General features: G+C 38.6%; 1 protein-coding gene and 1 long non-coding RNA gene across 2 annotated transcripts in view; one reads left to right on the top strand and one right to left on the bottom strand.

Moving 5' to 3' along the window:
• The first annotated feature begins 718 nt into the window (after positions 1–718).
• The window catches only part of LOC122668840 (cinnamoyl-CoA reductase 1), a 68295-nt gene continuing 47451 nt past the window's right edge, over positions 719–21562 (top strand). The window contains 1 exon segment of the mRNA XM_043865386.1: positions 719–1295. Within this exon segment, the coding sequence (XP_043721321.1) occupies positions 804–1295 (492 nt within the window). The 5' untranslated portion in view covers positions 719–803.
• Positions 11418–20114, bottom strand: LOC122668842. The gene is made up of 3 exons (XR_006333920.1): positions 19867–20114; positions 19735–19767; positions 11418–11430 (listed from the first exon to the last, which is right to left on the bottom strand). It is a non-coding gene; the product is annotated as an uncharacterized LOC122668842 (long non-coding RNA).

Genomic DNA, 21562 nt, shown 5'->3' with positions numbered 1-21562 from the left:
AAGACTTTGCCACATATCAAAATGCCAAAGGCCCAACCAGAAGAGTTTAGGTCTGTGGAGTCAACCCCGCATAACAAAATAGGAAAGTCCAAATAAGGTAAATCAAGCATGGAGGAGAAAATCAAATCCTCGTCATTAGAGTTAGTTACAAGAAGGGCTAACATTGAGGGCCGTGAGATATGGAGATCCTGCAACGGAAACTTTTCTCATCAGCATCAATGGATTAAGATTAACAAACTGAAAAGAAATATTGTTCATAATTTCCCAAATACAATAACAAGTAATAATAAAAATCGAAAAAAACCAAATGAGGATTGGTTTATCATGTCTGCGGAAGAGAAAAGTAGAAATGCAGAAATGTTCAAAGGAGGGATGACGGAAGAGAAAAGTAGAAATGCAGAAATGTTCAAAGGAGGGATGACTGGATGGGATTCTCAAAACGGGGGGAAGCAAAAGATGGTCCATATGTATAATATGTAATATAAAACGCTTAAAAGCCTAAAACCAGAAAACAGCGGATTGTCATCGGTCATTATCCCTGAATCCTGATCCATAGTCCCTACCCCTAATTCCTTGGGCATATATGCTGGGATTGCATTATATATATCCTAATTAGCAGTTAGAAGGGAAGCAAAGGCAAAGGAAACAGAAAAGACCAGTTACGGAGGCCGGAGGGAAGCAAAGGCAAAGGAAACAGCAAAGCAAAGAGAAAAGGAGGAGAAAAGGGAAGGAAAAAGAGAGGGAGGCGGGGGTGGGGGAAAGGAACAGCAACAGGAACCCAAGTAAGGAGTGGACGATCTGCAATGGAAGGGACGAATAGTAATAAGGGGGTGGCGGTGTGCGTGACAGGGGCAAATGGGTTTATAGGATCCTGGCTTGTGCGGACGCTGCTGGATAAGGGTTACAACATCCACGCCAACATCCTCCCCGGCAGCGACGCTTCCCATCTGTGGTCCCTCCTGCCCGGCGGGTGCAGAGGGGAGGGGCGGCTGAGGGTGTTCGAGGCCGACATTCTGAACGCGGATGGCGTGCGGAGAGCTGTGGAAGGGTGCGCGGGGGTGTTCCACGTGGCGTCACCCTGCACGCTGGAGGATCCAAAGAACCCGCAGCTGGAGCTGGTGCTGCCCGCCGTGCAGGGCACCCTCAACGTGCTGGAGGCTGCCAGGAAGGCCAAGGTGAGGTGGGTCGTCGTCACCTCTTCCATCTCCTCCCTCGTCCCCAATCCCTCATGGCCCTCCCACCGTCCTTTTGACGAGTCATCCTGGACTGACCTCGACTACTGCAAATCTCGCCAGGTTCTTCTCTCTTCTGTCTTTTACTTTACTTTTTTCATTACTCTCTCCGCCCCCCCACCCCCGTCGACTGTTTGCTGTTTTACTTGAGTCTCGGTCTTGGGATATCTAGGAAGACTGATTGTATAGAACCTTCATGGCTGCAATTAAATTGAGCCTTCAATAATCTTACGGACATCTATGGGGAGCTTTAATGTTATTACGTGCGAGAGATTCCAATCTGACCGTTGAAGTTCTGTTCTTGTTGTTTGAGATGCTGACTGACAAATCAAAATTTGGCCATTGGGAAAACCTCATCTCAAGCATGAGGGTATTTACCAGTAAAATAACAGAGAGAGATTAGGGTAACTTTGAGATTCACAAAAGCAAATCCTCCAATGGAATGCAACACTTGTACTCGTCACCGACCAATGGAAGAAGCTCCTTCAATGGTGAAACCCTAATAGAGAAGATACTACCTCTTTCTCTGTAATCTTCACTAAATTCTGAATTCTCAATTCATTAGAGTTACTATGGTTTCTCATGTCTAAGAGATAGAAACCATAGGGACAATACATGTGAGATGTGACCATTTAACCCTAAGAGATGGAAACATTGATTATGTTTAGTCCCTCCACATAACATCATGTAATGGACTCATAGGTATTGAAATGGACACTACCAAAAATCCTGATCGATCGAACAACAAATATTAGTGTCTTAACCGGTGATTGGACATATAACATTTTGAAAACAAATTTAAAATAGAAATATTTATTTATAATAATATTTTAATTTTTTTGTAAACAATGCCATCAATACTGGAATTTTCATTCAATCACAGTCAGACATTTTTCTCAAGATGTTCTCTTTTTCGGGAAGTAGATACCTTGTTGAGTATCTATTCCATTTATGGCAGAGCACCGATATGTAGCCAGTGTAGACATCAACCTTTGAAATGCCACAGACGCATAATGCACAACTGCAATAGTAAGGACCTCTCTGGTATAAGGAAGGTTCAAGAACTTGGTTTCGACTAGCCGGAAACCAAGATATGGTCGGAACTGGTCAAAACCTGGTTGAAACTAGGTATTTTTTCCCAGCCAACTCGATGAAGTGGTTTCGAGGCCTAGAAATGGTTTTTTTTTTTTAATCTGATTTTTGCTATACAACCTATTTTTGACATTTTAAACACAATGCATGAACTGTTTTCACAAAACACACACGCACACACAAAATGATACTTGTGGTTTGGACCCAAGTTTGATAGTGTATATTGTTTTGGACATTGGTTGGAAACCAGGACAGACACTTATTTATGCCAATTATCATTTAAATAAATGTTTTTATATTATTCATAATTCATAAATAAGCAAATACCCATATGAAATTTTATACATGTAAGATGTGACTATTTAACCCTAAGAGATGGAAACTTTCATTATGTTTAGTCCCTCCACATAACATCATGTAATGGACTTATAGGGTATTGAAATGGACACCACCAAAAATCCTAATCTATTGAACAACAAATATCCGAGTCTTAACCGGTGATTGGACATATAACATTTTAAAAACAAATTAAAAATAGAATTATATATTTATAATAATATATTTTAAAATTTATTTGTAAACAAGCTAGATATATCCATCCTAGATGCCTCATCAGTAGGTCCAAGTCCATGCTTACGACGACGTCGATTGTAGGTACATGCACCATGATTCTCATCTTGAGTTGCATGAGTAAACTGACTCTCCCCTATGAATCTCTGTACATCTAGCTCTGAATTTGTCGCTTGCTAGTGAAACATTTAATCCTCATTGCGTAAGGAATCTAATATGGGATTATCATCATAATATCCACCGTTCCTCATGCCACCACCACCATTACAACCACCCCCATCATCATCATCACCACCAACACCACCATGACCTTGAGTTTGGGTGGGTGGTTGAGTAGCATCAGAGGAATGGGACTAGTCATCATCATCAGCTCCACTACTACCAGGGTGTGGCTTGAATGGTCATGGGGTCTGCGAATGAACTTTGCCCTCTATTGCCATATAATCATCAACATTAGCGTCCATCTGTGACGTAATATGCCTGTTGGATCAACCCCCATTCTCGTCTAATAAAGGCTCACCTCGATTCTTGACCCACTCATAAAAGGGATTCTCATCATTGTTATCCAATTAGAATATGTCTGCCAACTCAATTGGGCTTGTATCATGTTCCATGCCAAGTCGTATGTGCTATTCTCTCAATCGCATATTATAATGCACATAGTCTCTTTATACTCAATCGATTCCGCCTCTTGGAGTGTATGAGGTTGAATGTACTCCAATTACGCTTGCATCGTGTGGTAGAACATGTTGGGATAGCACTTTGCGTGTGCTACCTTGGATAGGTTGGGAATCAATGCCATATTGTAACCACCATTCAACTGCAAGAGAGCATTAAAGAAAGACTAATTCAACCATACTAACCAGCAGCAGTGCCTTCCTGAGCCGCTATTGCCATTAATCGGCCTAAACTCCCAGTGGCATCTCGAAAAGCTTTCATCTGACATTATCATTTTAATTAACATCATTACCAACAAGTATAATTGCATATGTTTTTACCTACTAAACAATGACTGGTTCTCACCTCAGCATTGATGACGGACTGGGTAGTTGAATTTGGCTAAAACTTTCCACCACTTTGTGAACTGCATTTATCAAATCTAGCTGCATCCCAAGTCGATGCTTGTAGTGGTACTGAGGATTTAGATAGTATGCTGAACACAACAAAGTTTTACAGTAAGAGACTAAATGACAATGACACATTGATAAGTTGAATTGAAGTTAATAAACTAATAAGTTATTAGTAATAACTCACCAGCCTTATGTAGTGGACGCATGAGCTGCTTGTTCCATCGATCCTTGATAATCTTAAGAAACTTTCGAATACCCCTTCTGTAAATTGCCTCAACTTACATCTTCATCATCTCAATTGCTGCCCACAAGTGTGGTAAGGTGGGCTTCTTCTGTTGATCCATCATTTTCAACACTGTAACAACTGGGTCTAATATATTTACAACCTTCTTCAGATCATCCTAGAACTTGTCACCAGAATTGGTGGCCTGGGCTGTCCTACCTCCACTAGTTGAAGGCCAATCCCAGTTAAATCATTACTCAGAAGCAAACATTGACCTAAGACCAACCTTCTTCAACTCAAAGCTTTGAAGTGCAATTTAATTAGTTACAAACCGTATAATCCCTGGCCGAACTCGGTCACCACCACACTTGATCCTCAACACATATAGAGTAAATTCTTGATTATAAATGAAGGTGTTCACTTGTCTTGCCTTCTTCACCACCCTTTTCACAAGTTTCAAATGCCCCATGTCCTTCAATATGAGATCGATGCAGTGTGCAGCACATGGTGTCCAGAAGAGTTTGTATCTAGGATTGTCTATTAGTTTTTCCCCAGCCTTCTTAAAGTTGCCACCATTGTCAGTAATAACCTGCACCACATTGTCCACTCCCACATCCTTCACTATTTCTTTCAGCAACTTGTAAATATGTTTTGCATCTTTCTTTTCTTTAGATGCATCAACAGACTTGAGGAATACAGTCCTCCCATCACAATTCAACATGAAGTTGATGATGGACTGTTTAGTGGGTTCAGTCCAACCATCACACATCACAGTCACTCCATAATGCTCCCACATAAGCTTCAACCCATCAATACACTCCATCAAGTCTTCCTTGTGATAGGGCAAGTAAACATTGTACATCTCATATGGTGTTGGCCCCTTCACTCTAGAGCCAACCTTACCTATGTCATCTAACATATGCTGATAGTATGGCCCTTGGGTGACATTGGTTGGAATGCTGTGATAGAAAGCCCATTTGGAGAAAGTAGTCCCCACTTTCTCCTTCATATTAGTTTCCCATCTGTTTCAATTTCGTTTGTTTAAATCCTGGTCTTGGAAAGAGTGCAGGATCTGTCCAGAGTACCTCAATATCTGGGTTAAGGATTGGGGGTAGGGGTAGGGGTAGGGGTAGGGGTGGGGGTGGAGGTGCAGGCCCTAGGGCTGGGATTGGGCCTGGTTTTGGGGCCCTCACACTTTGGTTCCTCAGTGGAATCTCTGGACTCTGTCTCAATCTCCTCCCTGGGGTTGCTTTGGCTCTGGTTCATCTCTAACCTGTCTAGATGAATCGGCTCCCCTGTCCATCTGTAACCTTCTTTCATCATCAATTCGTTCTTACTCTCTGGCTCTCTGCTCGCCACCTTTTGCCCTCCTCAATTGTGAAGCCTCTGCCGGAGTTTCTGCATCATCATACTCATTTGGCTCCTCATCATCATAACCCTCATCCCCTACCTCAGGATACTAATCTACATGCTCACATGTCTTCAATCTCCTACCTGATTGCCCAAATCTCCCTCCTAGCTGCTATTCCATCCCTCAGATGTTGTGCCTTAGCAAACTTTATTTGAGATGACACATTAGGGCAAAGCCTATCACATTCCTATCTGTTGGGGAATTCTACCCCATCTTCATAATTGTTTTGATGATAACAAACATATTGGACTAAGTCTTGTATGTGTTAATATGTTAACAGGGCTAATATGTCAAAGAATTAGAAGACATAAAGCACGAAGCAAAGATGTTCAGGACAAAGCTTTGAAGATCAAGATCTCGAAGGCATGCGAAGCTTTTCAAGAAAAGAAGATCTTGAAACATCCTTTAAAGATCGAAGAACATCATTTGAAGAAAGAAATCAAGACCCTCATCAAGATGCTCGTGTGCACATACTAGATACACACACCGCACACTTGTAATTGCATTTATATAAATGAAAGTGCATATGCATCATTTAGAGACCTTAGAAGGTTATAATCAAACTCCCTTTGACCTTAAAATATGTTGCAATTAGTTAGAGAAAGTCCCGGACAAATCCCTGCAGTCAAACTGTCAGAATAAAGCCAAGACAATGATCCGGTCGACCGGATCACAGGGTATGCATTGACCGGGAGAAACAGTGGCTTCACTGGTACGTTCCCATATATGATCCGGTCGACCAGATCAAGTTGGACGATGATCCGGTAGACCGGACTCCGATTGGATGCCAGTTTTGCCTTCCAACGACTAGTTTCCCCAACGGCTATGATCCGGTTGACCGGATCAATGTTCAGGTCGACCGGATGGGATAAAAATTGATCCGTTAAAACACATTTTTCACATGTTCTAAAGGCCATTAATGAACCTATAAATAGAGAACATGTCAGACCTTTTCACCTATCAACTACCGTCCAAAATACAATTTTTGTGAAAGGTGAAAAGTCAATTCTTGCTCTAATCATTGAAGTCTTCTTGTCCACATCAAGATCATTCTAAGGTTGACTTCAAAGCTCAAAGACCTTCATTTGCTTGCACTCTAAAGAAAAGTCTTAAAGAAGGTCATTATTACAAGCATTCAATTTTGCATCATTTGACACTTGCAAGGAGTACATATCACACTCCTTGCCTAGGTAATCCGTACCTTTACGCTTTTTGTATTTGTTTATGCTTTTGAGTTTACAAAACATTGTTGCATTATCTTAGACTGTACTTAGGTATTGCAAGGATTCTCTTATCCTTAAAAGATTCAGATTCTCTTATCCCTAAAAGATTGAGATCCTCTTATCCCGGGAAAAAGATTGTAAAGGTGTTCTTTCAACCTACTGTATTGAAAGGAAGTAATAGTGAAATTCTCTCAAGGTTGAGAGGAGTGGACGTAGGTTAGTCTAGCCGAACCACTATAAATTTTGTGTTTCATCTATTTGCGCAATTTATCTCTCTCTATCTTGTCTTAATTTAAGAAAATTTTAAAAAGGACATTATTTAACTCGTGATAACCTATTCACCCCCCTCTAGGTTATTCCACATTTGGTATCAGAGCGGGAACTCATTTTACTTGAGACTTAAAGATTTATGGGATCACATTACAATCCTCTTGAGGGACTAAATGTCTCTAGACCTCCTCTGTTCAATGGAGATAATTTTTCATATTGGAAGATTAGATTTAGGAACTTTACCTGTGCTCCTAATCTTGAGGTATGGAATGTAATTGAACATGGACCATACTCGTTCACTAAAATTGTAGAAGGTGAAAGTATTCCTAAGGAAACCTCTGAATTAACTCCTGCTGAAAAGGAGAAAATTCAATACAACTTTAAGACTATCACTTTTCTACAATACGCCTTAAGTGATTTCGAATTCAACAAAATAGCCATGTGTGAAACAGCAAAAGAAATTTGGGATACAGTTATGGTTTCATATGAAAAAACCTCACAAGTTAAAGAATCTAAAATTGATAAACTTGTGCATGAGTACGAATTATTTAAGATGTTAGAAAATGAGAATATATTGAATATGTTTTTGCGATTTACTAACATCACAAATAAGTTGAAGGGCTTAGGTAAAACATATATTTAGTCCAAAAATGTAAGGAAAATCCTCAGGTCACTTCCTCCCAAGTGGAAACCGAAAGTAACGGCCATAAAGGAAGCAAAGGATCTTGACAAAGTGAACCTCGACGAATTGCTTGGATCTCTACTTACTCACGAAGTAGAATTAAATGAAGATGAAAGATGGTCAAAAACAAAAGAACCAAAGAAGAAGACCATAACTCTCAAGACAACTAGTCCATCTGATGAAGAGAGCAATGAAGAAGAGGACCTCACCTTCTTAGAAAAAGATATTGTTTGCTATGAGTGTAGAAAGCTTGACCACTTCAGAACTGAGTGCCCAAAAGGCCAAGACAAAAAGAAAGTGTATGCCGCTGAAATTTCATGGGACTCAAGTGAAGAAGAAGTAGGAGAATCTGATGAAGAAGTCACAAATCTCGCTCTTATGGCAACAGAAGATGACATAGAGGTAAGTTCAGCCTATCTTACTTCTAACTCTAAATATAGTGACTCAATTGAAGATATAGATACGGTGACATAGATGAAAACGATATTGAAAAGAGATTTGAAGCTCTCTATGAAGCAAGTTGCAAACTTGAAGTTTCAAACTCTTTTTTAGAAAAAGAAGTAATAGAATTGCATAATAAAGTAGATGAGCTACATACCTACATTGCCCAACTTGAAGGAGAAAATGAGAAATTGACGTCGGCCTTGCTTATCTTTACCAAGGGACAAAAATCATTAGACACTCTTCTTGGTACACCACAAAAAACACCACAAGATAAGGAAGGACTAGGCTATAATGGGAGAATCCCATATCATGCCAAAGGTAAAGAGAAAATGGTGTACATAGAAGAAGTAAGAACAAATCAAGGTCAAGCATCAATCTCTCACGCACCCGCTTCAAGAAATTAAGGGTACAAAAATCAAAGGTATAGAAATCAACGTCATTATGCATTTCAGTATACCTCTCAAAGAAGGAAAAGATCTCAAAGGGAATATATTCCTCAAAGACCTCAAAGACCCCAAAGACAATTTCATAGACCATAAGTTCCATACACAATGGAAAGAAGCTATAGACCTTAACCAAACCATAGGCCATATATGAAGCAAGGTTTAATATTTCGCGATATCTCGGTATCTCGGGCCTACCGAGATATCCGAGATACCCGAAATATCGCGAAATATGACCGAAATATTGCATTTTTTCTGCAATATTTCGGGGGTCCATCTCGGGGGGTATTTGGCCATATCTAGGCTTGAAACTTCATGGACAGCCTTATTTAATCTTAATAAACACATTTAAACCATAAAATTGTAAAAATGTGAATTCAAATTGGTATTTTGGGCTTGTACCCTTGATTGACATACGGTTGCCGACCCTAATGTATCAATAGTTAAATACACATAGATTAGGCAGTTAATATTTAATAATAGTATTTAACTTCATCACATTTCAAGTTAAAGCCAATACACATTGATGAGTACCATGATTCTCATAAACTCCATAATATTCAATAACTCGCTTAAAGCCTTAAAGGCAATACACTAAGTGTCAAAGTCAGTAAGTCACAAGACTCGCAACTCGCAAGTCACAACTCACAAGGTCATAGATCAATGAAACCACAACTTAAGTTACAAATTACAAGTGCTAAACTGCTAATAGTAGTTGCTGTGCCTCCCTGGATCAATCCCACTCATGCCTCGCTGGAGTCGACGTCCATTGCTCTCTGTTTGAAGGACATATGTGGACCACGGTATAGAATCGGAGAAGAAACGAGTATAGTCATCCACAAGTGTCACGTAAATGGAATCATCAACATACTGTAGGTAACTTATCCTAGGATATAAGCTAGGGTTAGCAATCGATCCAGTCCGTGAAGAAGATGATCCACTGTGATATGATGTTGGCGCCGACGCAAGAGGCGATGGCATTGGCTATATGTATGGCTGGTGAGGTTGGTAGCTAGGTCCGCTAGGGTATGCAAAGATGTTATCTACAAAAGATGATCCAGTATGTCCCTGGGACTGGGACTGGTAGTCATAGTCCCCTACCCCACTAAACTGCCCATATGATGATGATCCATATCTATATCCACCGTAAGGTTGTGATGCACCATAATCCGATGCCAATGGAGTGGTATGTGCGTCAAAAGATGGGGCACGCCAATGTCCAGTCGGTCCTCCCTCCCTATCACCCATACTCAAACCACCAACAGAGCTAGATAGGTTATCAATGTCCATGTGATCAGGTTGCAACTGTGTTTGTCGACCCTTACGCTTCCTGTTGTATGTATGTAGGGGGCCTCTTAAGGGTGGGGGTGCGGGGGCACGTGCTCCGTGGTCCGTATCTTGTGTGGCATGATCAAACTGTCTCTCCAGTAAATCAGAGTGGCTCTACAGGTGCCTTATCCTGGGCCTCCTGGCCTACCACATAACGCTCTCGCATGCCGTCAAATTCTTCACCAGCATCACCACCACCAGCATTACCACCACCAGCATCACCATCACCACCACCAGCATCACCATCATCACCATCATCATCATTTGAGGACTTAGACCAGTCTTCATCATCAACAACATTGCCACCAGTGGGCTGGAATGGTATGGGTGAGGCTTCCTTTGCATGTATCTGACCCTCGTCAGCCATATACTCGTCCACATCAGCACCAATCTCAGAAGCTATCATGGGGTCGGGCCTACCTCCCTCCTCATCCAACACTGGCTTAGCTGTATCCCTCGCCCAATCCACAATAGTGTCCTCATCGTCTGAGTCAACTTGAAAGATGTCAGGTAGATCAATGGTGCCCCTCTGTCCCTCATGTCCCAGGCGTATGTGTTGCAGTTTCAGCGTCAAGTTGTAGTGCACATACACCATGTCAGATAAACGTTGAGACCCCAATCTGTTGCGCCTCTTGGAGTGGATGAGTGCAAAGGTACTCCAGTTCCTCTCACAACCAGATGCAGAACATGTTTGGGCAAAGACTTTAATTGCTATTCTTCTTAAGTTTTCAGCCGATTACCCATACAACGCCCACCATTCAGCTGCATTACAAGTTTACAACAAAAAAGACATGTGTCAAATGTTGTTTCAACTTTCAAATTTTAATACATATGTAATTTAAAACTTAAAAGAATTACTAGCATCACCACGTGCTCTGCTTTGTATCGCAGCCTCAGTTCCAAAACTTCCCAATGCATCCCTAAATACCTTGATCTACACCCATGTGGAAAATTAGTAAGTACTTTTTCACTACTTATTTGAAAGCATCAATAAGTTGAGTTTCCAAATGAACTCACCTCATTGTTGCAAATTGCTTGAAGTGCACTATCTGGCCTCAACTTCTTCACTACTTGTTTCACAGCATCAATAAGTTGAGTTTCCAACCCAAGCCTATTGTTATATTTATACTTAAGGTTCAAGTAGTATGCTGAAATATGACATATAGAATAGAGGTATTGTCAAATGCATAGGTAATTAGTAAATAATAATACTATGAATTAGTAAACATAAAACAAATTTACTCACCAGCCTTATGCAGTGGATGCATAAGTTGATTCTCCCAGCGAGCATTTATGATATCTAAGAAGTGTTTGCTACTGCGAGGAGCCATACTATAGACACTATCTTTCATCAAGTTTATTGCAGCATATAGGACTGGCATGGTTGGGCCTTTCAGAGCGGAGTCAGCAACATGTAGAACTTTAACTACTAGCTCCAAAACTTTCACCACTTTGCTTAGTTTGGTCCAGAAGTCCTCAGATGACATCGTTGCTTATGCTTCCCTCCTATTTGCAGTCTTGGAACCCTTCCATTCAAACCACTCCTCAAAAGCAAACATGCTTCTCAGCCCGGCCTTCTTTGTCTCAATGCTTTTGAGGGCAATGTAGTTGGTGGCAAATCTTGTGATGCCAGGCCTAACCAAGTCACCCCCACATTTTCCCTCAATAGATTGAGTGCATAGGAGTGGTTGTATACAAAGTTGGTGACTTGTCTAGCACTTTCAACCACAGTCTTCACCAACTTTAACTTTCCCATATCTTTTAGCATTAAGTCAATGCAATGGGCTGCACAAGGAGTCTAGAAGAGCCGGTACTTACTATTGTTCATCATCTTCTCACCGGCCAGCTTGAAGTTACTTCCATTGTCCGTTACAATCTGGACAACATTCTCAATACCCACATCTTTTTCTACTACTTCCTTTAACAATCTGTAAATATATTTTGCATCCTTTATCTCTTTGGATGCATCCACAGATTTGAGGAACACTGTCCTCCCCTCACAATAAACCATGAAATTGATGGACTTTCTTGTAGGTCCAGTCCATCCACCTGCCATTATAGTCACCCCATATGTCTCCCACATATTCCTCATCTCACTAATGTACTCATCAATCTCACTCTTTTGTTGAGGTAGATAAACATTCATTACCTCATATGGGGTTGGGCCCTTGAATCCTGGGCCAGCCTCTGCAATGGTATCTATCATGGTATCATAATGGGGGCCTTGTGCTGTGTTTGCTGGGATGGTATGGTATAACATCCACTTAGCTATTGATTCTTCAACCAATCCCTTCATCCCTTCAATGCTCTTTTGATTCTGGGTGACTGCTTCCTTTCTTCTTATGTAATTTAGGATAAGATGTTGATGGTGGTACTGGTATTGATAGAGGTGTTGGGGCTGCCCTCACACTTTGTGATCTTCTAAAAAGGATTCAAAGATCTAGGACCTCCAGAATTGCTAGCTCCTCCGCTACCCCCTACTCTTTGTCTCTGCTGATCATCTTGAAAACTTAATCTACTCCTTAAAACAGTTCGCCTAAAATCCCTAGCCTCCTCTTTTGTTTGTATGTCATCATGTACTGCAATGTCCTCATCATCATTAGAGGAGTCATCATCATCATCATTGTATTGTCTTCCTCTTGCTATCGAACCTCTCACTGTATCCTCAAGTTGTTCTCTTATCCTTTGCTTGTCAGCCTTCCTGTTCTTCTTTCCCCTCAAACTATCACCAATCTCCCTGGCTACTTCAGTAGGGACCATATGACAACCTACAACGTCTTTAGATCCTCCAGTCAGATGTTGTTTATGTCTACTGGACCTACCTCCCATAAATTGCATGTGACAATAGTTACATATAGATTTTCTCTTATCCCCATCAATGGGAGTGCCATGTAACCTTGCAATGTCACTCCTATGCTGGCTGGCTGGTCTCTCTTGTTCCCTCTGTTCTCTTTGTTCCCTCCGCCCTCTTTGTTGATTACTTTCCCCCACCTTTTGCTTGCCCTTCGCACGTTGTCTATCACGATCCGCCATAATGATACTTGTTTACTGCAATGTAAGTAACACAAATAATTAAAAAACTTAATGTAGATGCACTTCAATTGACACTTTTAGATTATTAATACACTTGTATAGTTATTTAATATTTTTCCCCTAACCCTTATATTTTTCACATAATTAAAACCAATTTTTTATATATAATGCTAATATAAGTATTGACCTAACACAACAAAACCAAAAATTAGTAAACATAATATACATGTAATGCATTTCAAAACATATAGAAATAACTTTCATATTTTTTCATTATTTTTTAAACTTAAAACTCATATTTTTCCTTATTTATTTCTGTTTATTTATTTATTTATTTATTTTATATATTTTTCTTAATTTCCAAAAATTAAAATAATTATTTAAGAGTAGAAAAATAAATCCGACACCGTGAAGCCGTAGATCGGCCATTGGTGTCTAACATATATTTAATTCATTACCATCTAAGTCATATTACCCCTAATTATTTCCTATTTTAATTGTAGGAAAATGAATTTTTAAAACCAGAAAAAAAAAAAAAAAAAAAAAAATGGAAAAAAAATTTCGACTCCGTGAGGCTATAGATCGGCCTCCTGTGTCTAACATATATTAATATCATCACCATCCAACAAAATTTGTACATAGTCTTTTCAGAAAAATAGTTTTAGAGAAATAGAATTTACCTTCAATAGTGGAAAAAGGCTTGGATGATGAGCTTAGATGACCCTCCGATGAGTTTACCGGCGAAAAATCCGACAACAATGTGCTTGAACAATGGCTAGAGTGTTGGATGAGAGCTTGGAAGAGTGGAAGAATAAGCAAAAGACTGAAATTCCTTAGCAAATGCAGCTCTCGGGCGAAATTAAGCCGAAATATCGCTAGATTTTGAACCATGATATGAAGTATAACTCATATAGACCTTTTGACCATAAGAAATTCCAAAGAGGTAGAAGGACTCAAAATTCCTCTGACTGGCAAAGATCACAAAGACAGAAAAGAGCACCATCTCCATTTGATATTTGTGATCCTAGGTACCAACGACTCAAGAACTATGTTCTGGACACAAACTATGGTCCAAACAAGAACCATAAATATAAGAAAGTTTGGGTACCTAAGGAATCTCTCAACTCTAACAACGATGGACCCATGAGATTATGGGGACCAATGCATGTGTAAACTTTGTTTTGTAGGTGTGCTTAAAGAGCAAAGGCCAAGTAGAATGGTTTATCGACAGTAGGTGCTTCAAGCATATGATGGCAAATTCAAAGCTATTTACAAAGTTGAGAAAGTATGATGGAGGATGGGTAACCTTTGGAGATAATGGCAAAGGAAAGATAATCGGCATTGGAAACATCAACATGGGAGGTACTACTATTTCAAATGTCTATTTGGTAAACAAACTTGCCTATAATCTACTTACCGTAAGCCAACTATGTAGTGTTGGATGTAAAGTAAACTTTGATGTTTCACATTGCTTAGTTATGGATGCTAATAACAAAGTAATATTGAAAGGGACTAGAAATAACAACATATACACTTGTATTATTGATGAAGCATGTTCTAGTAATACTTGCCTAGTTTCCTATGAAGACTCAAATGTTTGAAATAGAAAACTCGGACATATAAATATCAAGTTGATTCAATCAATAACCTCCAAAGAACTTGTCCGAAACTTACCTAAACTAAAATTTGACAAGAATCATTTTTGTGATACATGCCAAAAGGGTAAATAAGTTAAAGTATCTCATAAATCAAAGAACATAGTTTCAACTACTAGACCACTTGAACTTCTTCATTTAGATCTGTTTGGCCGTATCCCGACTCCAAGCTTGAGTGGTAAAATATACACTTTTGTCATTGTTGATGATTACTCTAGATACACATGGACATCTTTTCTTAGACATAAAAATGAGGCATTTAATGAATTTTCAAAACTTTGTAAGAAAATCCAAAACCAAAAGGGTTATTTGGTCACTACAATAAGAAGTGATCGTGGTGGTGAGTTTGACAACCCAAACCAATTTGGGAAATACTGTGATGATGAAGGCATCATTCACAATTTCTCTGTTCTTAGAACTCCTCAATCAAATGGGGTTGTTGAAAGGAAAAATAGATCTCTTTAAAAGACTGCCCAGACTGTACTTAATGAATATTCTCTACCTAAGTATCTTTGGGCTGAAGCTGTAAGTACTGTATGTCTTAAATCGTGTTTTGATTCGAAAAATCTTATCTAAAACACCTTATGAGTTGTATTTTGAAAAGAAACCTAAAGTTGATTACTTTCAAATTTTTTGATGTAAATGCTTCATTTTGAATATTAAAGACTCCAAAGGAAAATTTGATGAAAAATCTGATGAGGGTATTTTTCTTGGATACTCTAGTAATAGCTGTGCTTATAGGGTATTCAACAAAAACACCTTAGTAGTAGAAGAGTCTATGAACATTAGATTTGATATTTCTCCTCCAAAATAAAAGTACAAACCACTAATTGATGATGATGAGGATGTTATATCCGAAATCACAAAAAGAGTTGAGACATCTTCCTAAGATGAAGATAACTCACCTCTAGAAAACTCCAATGAAAACTCATTAGAGCTACCTAAGGAAATTAGACCTGTAAGAAATCATCCATTAGAACAAGTTATTGGTGGCTTAGAATCAGGTGTTTAAACTAGGTCTAAACTTCAAAATACTTGTAACTTTGCTGCATTCCTATCCATGATAGAACCTAAGAACATAAAAGAAGCCATATTGGATAATGATTGGATTTTGGCCATGCAAGAAGAACTCCATCAGTTTGAAAGAAATGATGCATGGGAGCTTGTGCCAAAACCCAAAAATAAATCCTTAATTGGAACTAAATGGGTTTTCAAAAATAAACTTGATGAAAAAGGAATTGTTGTTAGAAAAAAGGCAAGACTAGTGGCATAAGGATAAAATCAACAAGAGAGAATCGATTTTGATGAAACTTATGCTCCTGTTGCTAGATTAGAAGCCATTAGAATGCTCCTAGCATTTGCTTGTTATAAAAATTTCAAACTTTATCAAATGGATGTGAAAAGTGCTTTCTTGAATGGTTTCATTGAAGAATAAGTGTATGTATCTCAACCCCCGGGTTTTAAAAACTCTTCTCACCCTGATCATGTCTTTAGATTAAAGAAAGCATTGTATGGACTTAAACAAGCACCAAAAGCTTGGTATGACAGGTTAAAGTCATTTCTGATTAAAAATGCATATACCATTTGTAAGATAGACACTACATTATTTGTTAAACATAAAAGTTTAAAATTAATCATAGTGCAAATATATGTAGATGATATTATCTTTGGTGCTACTAATGAATCCTTATGTATTGAATTTAGTAACTGCATGAAAAATGAGTTTGAAATGAGTTTAATGGGTGAACTGAACTTCTTTTTAGGCCTTCAAATAAAACAAATTGAAAATGGGATTTTTATAAATCAATCAAAATATATCGAAGAATTGTTAAAGAAATTTGATATCAATTCCCAAAAGACCTCTAACACTCCCATGAGTATCTCAATAAGTCTTTCAAAAGATGAGAATGGAACTCCTGTTGATCCTACTCGGTATCGAGGTATGATTGGAAGTTTGTTATATTTAACTGTAAGCAGACCGGACATCATGTTTAGTGTCTGTGCATGTGCTTGATTTCAAGCTAGTCCTATGCAATCACACTTAAGTGCAGTTAAAAGGATTTTTAAATACTTAAAAGGAACTATCAATATAGGATTGTGGTACCCAATGCACAATGATTTTGAGTTACTTAGCTTTTCTGACACTGACTTTGCTGGTTGTCAGATTGATCTCAAGAGCACAAGTGGTACATGCCATTTTCTTGGATCTTGTCTCGTTTCTTGGTTCAGCAAGAAACAAAACTGTGTGGCACTCTGAACTCCCGAAGCTGAATATATTGCAGCCGGCAGGTGTTGTGCCGAAATCCTTTGGATGCGTCAGATTCTTCTTGATTATAGAATTTCATTCAATCCTTCCAAAATTCTTTGTGATAGCACCAGTGCCATCAATCTGAGCAAAAACTCTATTCTTCACTCAAGAGCAAAGCACATAGATATTCGCCATCATTTTCTTCGAGACACTGTCCAGAAAGGTGAAGTAGTCCTCGAGCACAATGAGACTGAAAAGCAAGTCGCTGACATCTTCACCAAACCTTTGTCTGAAGAACGATTTTGCACTTTTCGACGTGACTTAGGTATGTGTAATCCTTTTGATTGAATCAAATTCCTTGAGCCAGCCCAAATGGGTCTTCCGATCAATTTCTGGGCCGGACCGGCTTAAAACTCAAGTTTTAGGTCATCCGGTCGACCGGATCGCGGACAAAATGGTTTTAAACCATTTCATGGGTTATTTGGCTCATTTCCTTTTGTCCATAACCTCTCTCTCTTCTCTCCAAAAACCCTCTCTTGAGTTTCTAGGGCAAAATCTTCCAAAACCCTTGAAGTTTTTTGCTCTATTAGTGATCCAATCTTTATTTCACCATCAAATCTTCAAGTTTTTCCCTCTTCTACTCCAAAAATCCTTTCAAAACCCTCATTCTCCAAAACCCTTGCTCTCTATGGCTTCCAAAGGAGAATGTTCAAAGAAGAGGAAGACACTTGCCTTAAAGAAGGATTCCTATGATGGAACTTTGTTTATCTCTAAAGAAGCTTCGATTTGGTAGAAGCAATTTCAACTCAAGAAACTCATAAGGGAAAAGCTAGTAAGTGTTACCCAACTCAATGATATTCTTCCTTGTGAAATCAATAATTTCTTTGAAATGTTGGGTTGGGACTCCATTCTTTATCCCCAAGAGAAAGCCTTCACTAGACTTGTCCAACTTTTCTATTGCAATCTCAAAGTTGTTGGTGTTGAAGGTGACTACACTATCACCTCTCTAGTAAAGGACAAATACATTTCCTTTGATACTGTGGAACTTGCCCAAATGATTGGAGTTTACTCCGGAGAACGCAAGTATCTCCGTACCAAAACCTCTCCAGAAGGGTTCATGAATGTTAATGAGGTTTATGGTGCAATTTTCAAGAATTATTTGGGTGAACCGAAGGGCCTCACTGCCATTCAACTTGGAGATATTCCTAGAGTTGTGAACCTGATTCTCACTTACAACATACTCTCTATTGGTGGGCATAGAGATGCTGTCACTCGATTCCAAGCCTATCTCATTTGGTGCATATCCAACACCCATCAAATCTGTCTTCCTTATGTCATTATGAAGACCATGGAATTGGCTGCTGAAAGAGACTCCAAGGCTGGCCTCCCCTATAGTCGCCTCTTGACTATTATCTTCAGGCATTTTGAAGTTGACCTCTCTGATGAAGTTCCCTCCATAAATCCTAGTGCCATTGATGCTTCTACCTTGAAGAAAATGGCCATTCCTACTAGTGCATCCGATCCTCCTCCTCCTCCTCTTCGTCAAGCTAGGCGCAAGCAAGCCTCTTCATCCATTGTTGAAAGTGATTCTGATGATGATGATGACAGTGAAGATGAAGAATATGTGACAAGGGCTGAATTTGCTGCTTATCAAGAGAAGCTCGACTCTTGCCTTCAGGGATTTGATGATCAGTTTGCTGCACTTCATGGAGACAACAAGGAGATTATGGCTCAGCTTCGGATGATCACTCAGCATTTTCACATTTCTACACCTCCTGCAGATGATTAGTTTGCTATGTTTTTTTTTTAAAGACATTTTGGGTTGTAATCCTTAAAACAGCTGCTTTTCTTTCAGTTTGTCATGTTAAGTGTTGCACATCTCTAGGGGGAGAGTGCTTTTGACTATGTGATTTTAGACTCTTATAACTATGTGGTTGACTTACTATGCAGTACTTTCTCTTCCTTATATGTTTTCTGCATATGATTCTATAATATAGGGGGAGCCTTCTGTACTCCTTTTTGTTGTTGACAAAGGGGTAGAAGATATTGAAATGATTTGGATCATAATCATGATGCATGACTTGTGAAGTTCTGACTTGTGTGACTTGTGTATTTTCTTGTGAATGCACATGATGTTTTTAAGCAATATATATTGAATTATATCTTGTTGCATTATATTTGGTAGAGATGTAAACGGATGGAATTCGAATCGGATTGGGTACTATCCGAATTCGAATTCGTTTACAATTCCACTATCCGAATTCGATCCGAATATCCGCCGAATAGAATAACACAATATCAAATTCGAATTCGACTTGTTAAACGGATTCCGGATATTATCTGGTTCGATTCGTTTAGCAACGGATACCAAATATCCGAATTTTTCTATCCGATTACCGTCCGATTGTCTCCTTACTGTTTTCTATTTATTGTGGTTTATTTCTTCTTGGAAATGACTTCATTACACTCCGTTTTTCAAACCAATTTGAAATCCTGTATCACATAATACATAAAATGCAAGGAATTACCTAAAAATAAAATACAAAAAGAATCAATAAAAACCTTGTTGGCTGTTGCTCCCTCCCATTCATCCTAAAATATCCTTTAAAATTACATGCCAAGATTGAAGTAAATGAAATCACACAAGAATAAAAACCATGTTTGTTGTTGCTCCCTCCATTTCATCCTAAAATATCCTTTAAAATTACATGCCAAGATTGACGATTGAAGTAAATGAAATCACACAAAAATAGAAACATTGTTGGTTGTTGCTCCCTCCATTAATAAAACTAACACTAATAACTGAAACCTGACAGTCATGCTCATGCGTCAATAGTGGAACCTGATACAATAAAAATAATAGAAATAAATTAGTATGAACACAAGAACTATATATGCTAAAGATTAGAATGGCTAAAATAATAAACTTTGTAACACTTACCAGATTTGAATGATGGCAACCAATCTTTCAAACAAATTAGTGCTTCAACAACCTCTGGGAGTAACTGTGAGCGATAATCAGTGATTAATCTACCTCCAATGCTAAATGCAGATTCTGAGGCAACAGTAGATGTAGGAACGGCCAAGGTATCACGAACCATTCTTGAAAGAATTGGATACTTGCGACCATAGTGTTTCCACCAATGCAAGATATCAAAGCAATACTCATCTTCTTCATCTTCCACTAGAAATAAACCCTCATCTAGATACATATCCAATTCAGACTTTTGACCTTTCCTTATACCTCCAGGGCGATTTTGTGTCCATATCTTGAACTCTCCACTAATATTTGTTTTATCTCTCTTAGGAATTTCATGCAAAGAGTTCTTCTCATTGCCACCAACACGATTAGAGGCATCTCTAGATACTGTTGGACAAGAATCATCATATTTACTAGCATACTCAGAATAAATATCAGCCACATCAAATTGGATCTTTGTAAAATAATAATTAGCATTGTCCCCATAAATCTTATTCATAACAAAGACAATAAGTTCCATCGTGTAGCGAGGATAAAAAATAACCCCAAGTGCCATAAATAAACTAATGTTCTTCCAATACTTGTCAAATTTTAATCTCATTTTAAAAGCCATAGAACTAATACAAGTATCTATGCTTTTTTCCCATTCAAGCAGATTTTGATGAATCTCATTGACATCCTTAAAAAAAAAGTTTGCAGTGGGATACTTGGTACCTGAAATGTGTTTTGTGGCATCATAAAAAACTTCTAAGCATTGCTCAATTTTTGAACATTTCTCCCATTTCTCTTCTGTTGGTAATGTCTTGAAATTATTATCTAATTCTGCTAAATGTTCAACTGCTGCTCTCACCTCCAAAGCATTGTGAAGCATTTCAAAAGTGGAATTCCACCTGGTTGGAACATCCAAAGAGACACCTTTTTTGTTGAACAACTTGCATTGAGCCAATGCATTTCCCCATTTTTCAGATCTAGATGGTGATGCATTTATCCACTTAACCATGTCTCGAATCTTTGCTAATGCATTTCTAAGTTCCACCAACCCATCATGAACAATAAGATTTAAAATATGTGCGGTACAACGCACATGAAATATCTCACCATTATGCAATAGAGCTCCTTTACAACCAATCCATTCCCTTAGATGATTGATCATAACATCATTGGTGGATGCATTATCTACTGCAATGGAGCAAACTTTCTTGTCAAGATTCCAACTTAATAGTTGAGCCTTGATGTGCTCACTAATAGCCTCCCCAGTATGGGGGGTTGGAAGCATCTTATAAGAAAGAATTTTCTTTTTCAAATCCCAATCATCATTAATATAATGGCATGTAAGTACACAATACCCAATGTTCTGATGTTCAGATGTCCACAAATCTGTAGTCAAACTAACACGAGAAGACAACTTATCCAAACTTGCATATAACTTTTCCTTCTCCTCTTGAAATTCACTTATTACATCTTTCCTTACTGTAGTTCTTGAATAAAACTTAGCCATGGGATTTAAACTATTAGCATATAACTGAAAATATTCATGCTCAGCCATGTTGAATGGATAAGCATGTTTGGCAATCATCCTAGCAAAATACTTCCGGGTAAGCTCAGGATCAAACTTATAGTTTGTCAACTTAGTTGACTCAGCAATACTCTGCGAAAG

Source organism: Telopea speciosissima, chromosome 7, assembly GCF_018873765.1.
Source record: "Telopea speciosissima isolate NSW1024214 ecotype Mountain lineage chromosome 7, Tspe_v1, whole genome shotgun sequence".
NCBI classification, from domain to species: domain Eukaryota; kingdom Viridiplantae; phylum Streptophyta; class Magnoliopsida; order Proteales; family Proteaceae; genus Telopea; species Telopea speciosissima.
The sequence above is the reverse complement of the archived record's forward strand: the minus strand, read 5'-3'. Positions and strand labels throughout refer to the sequence as shown.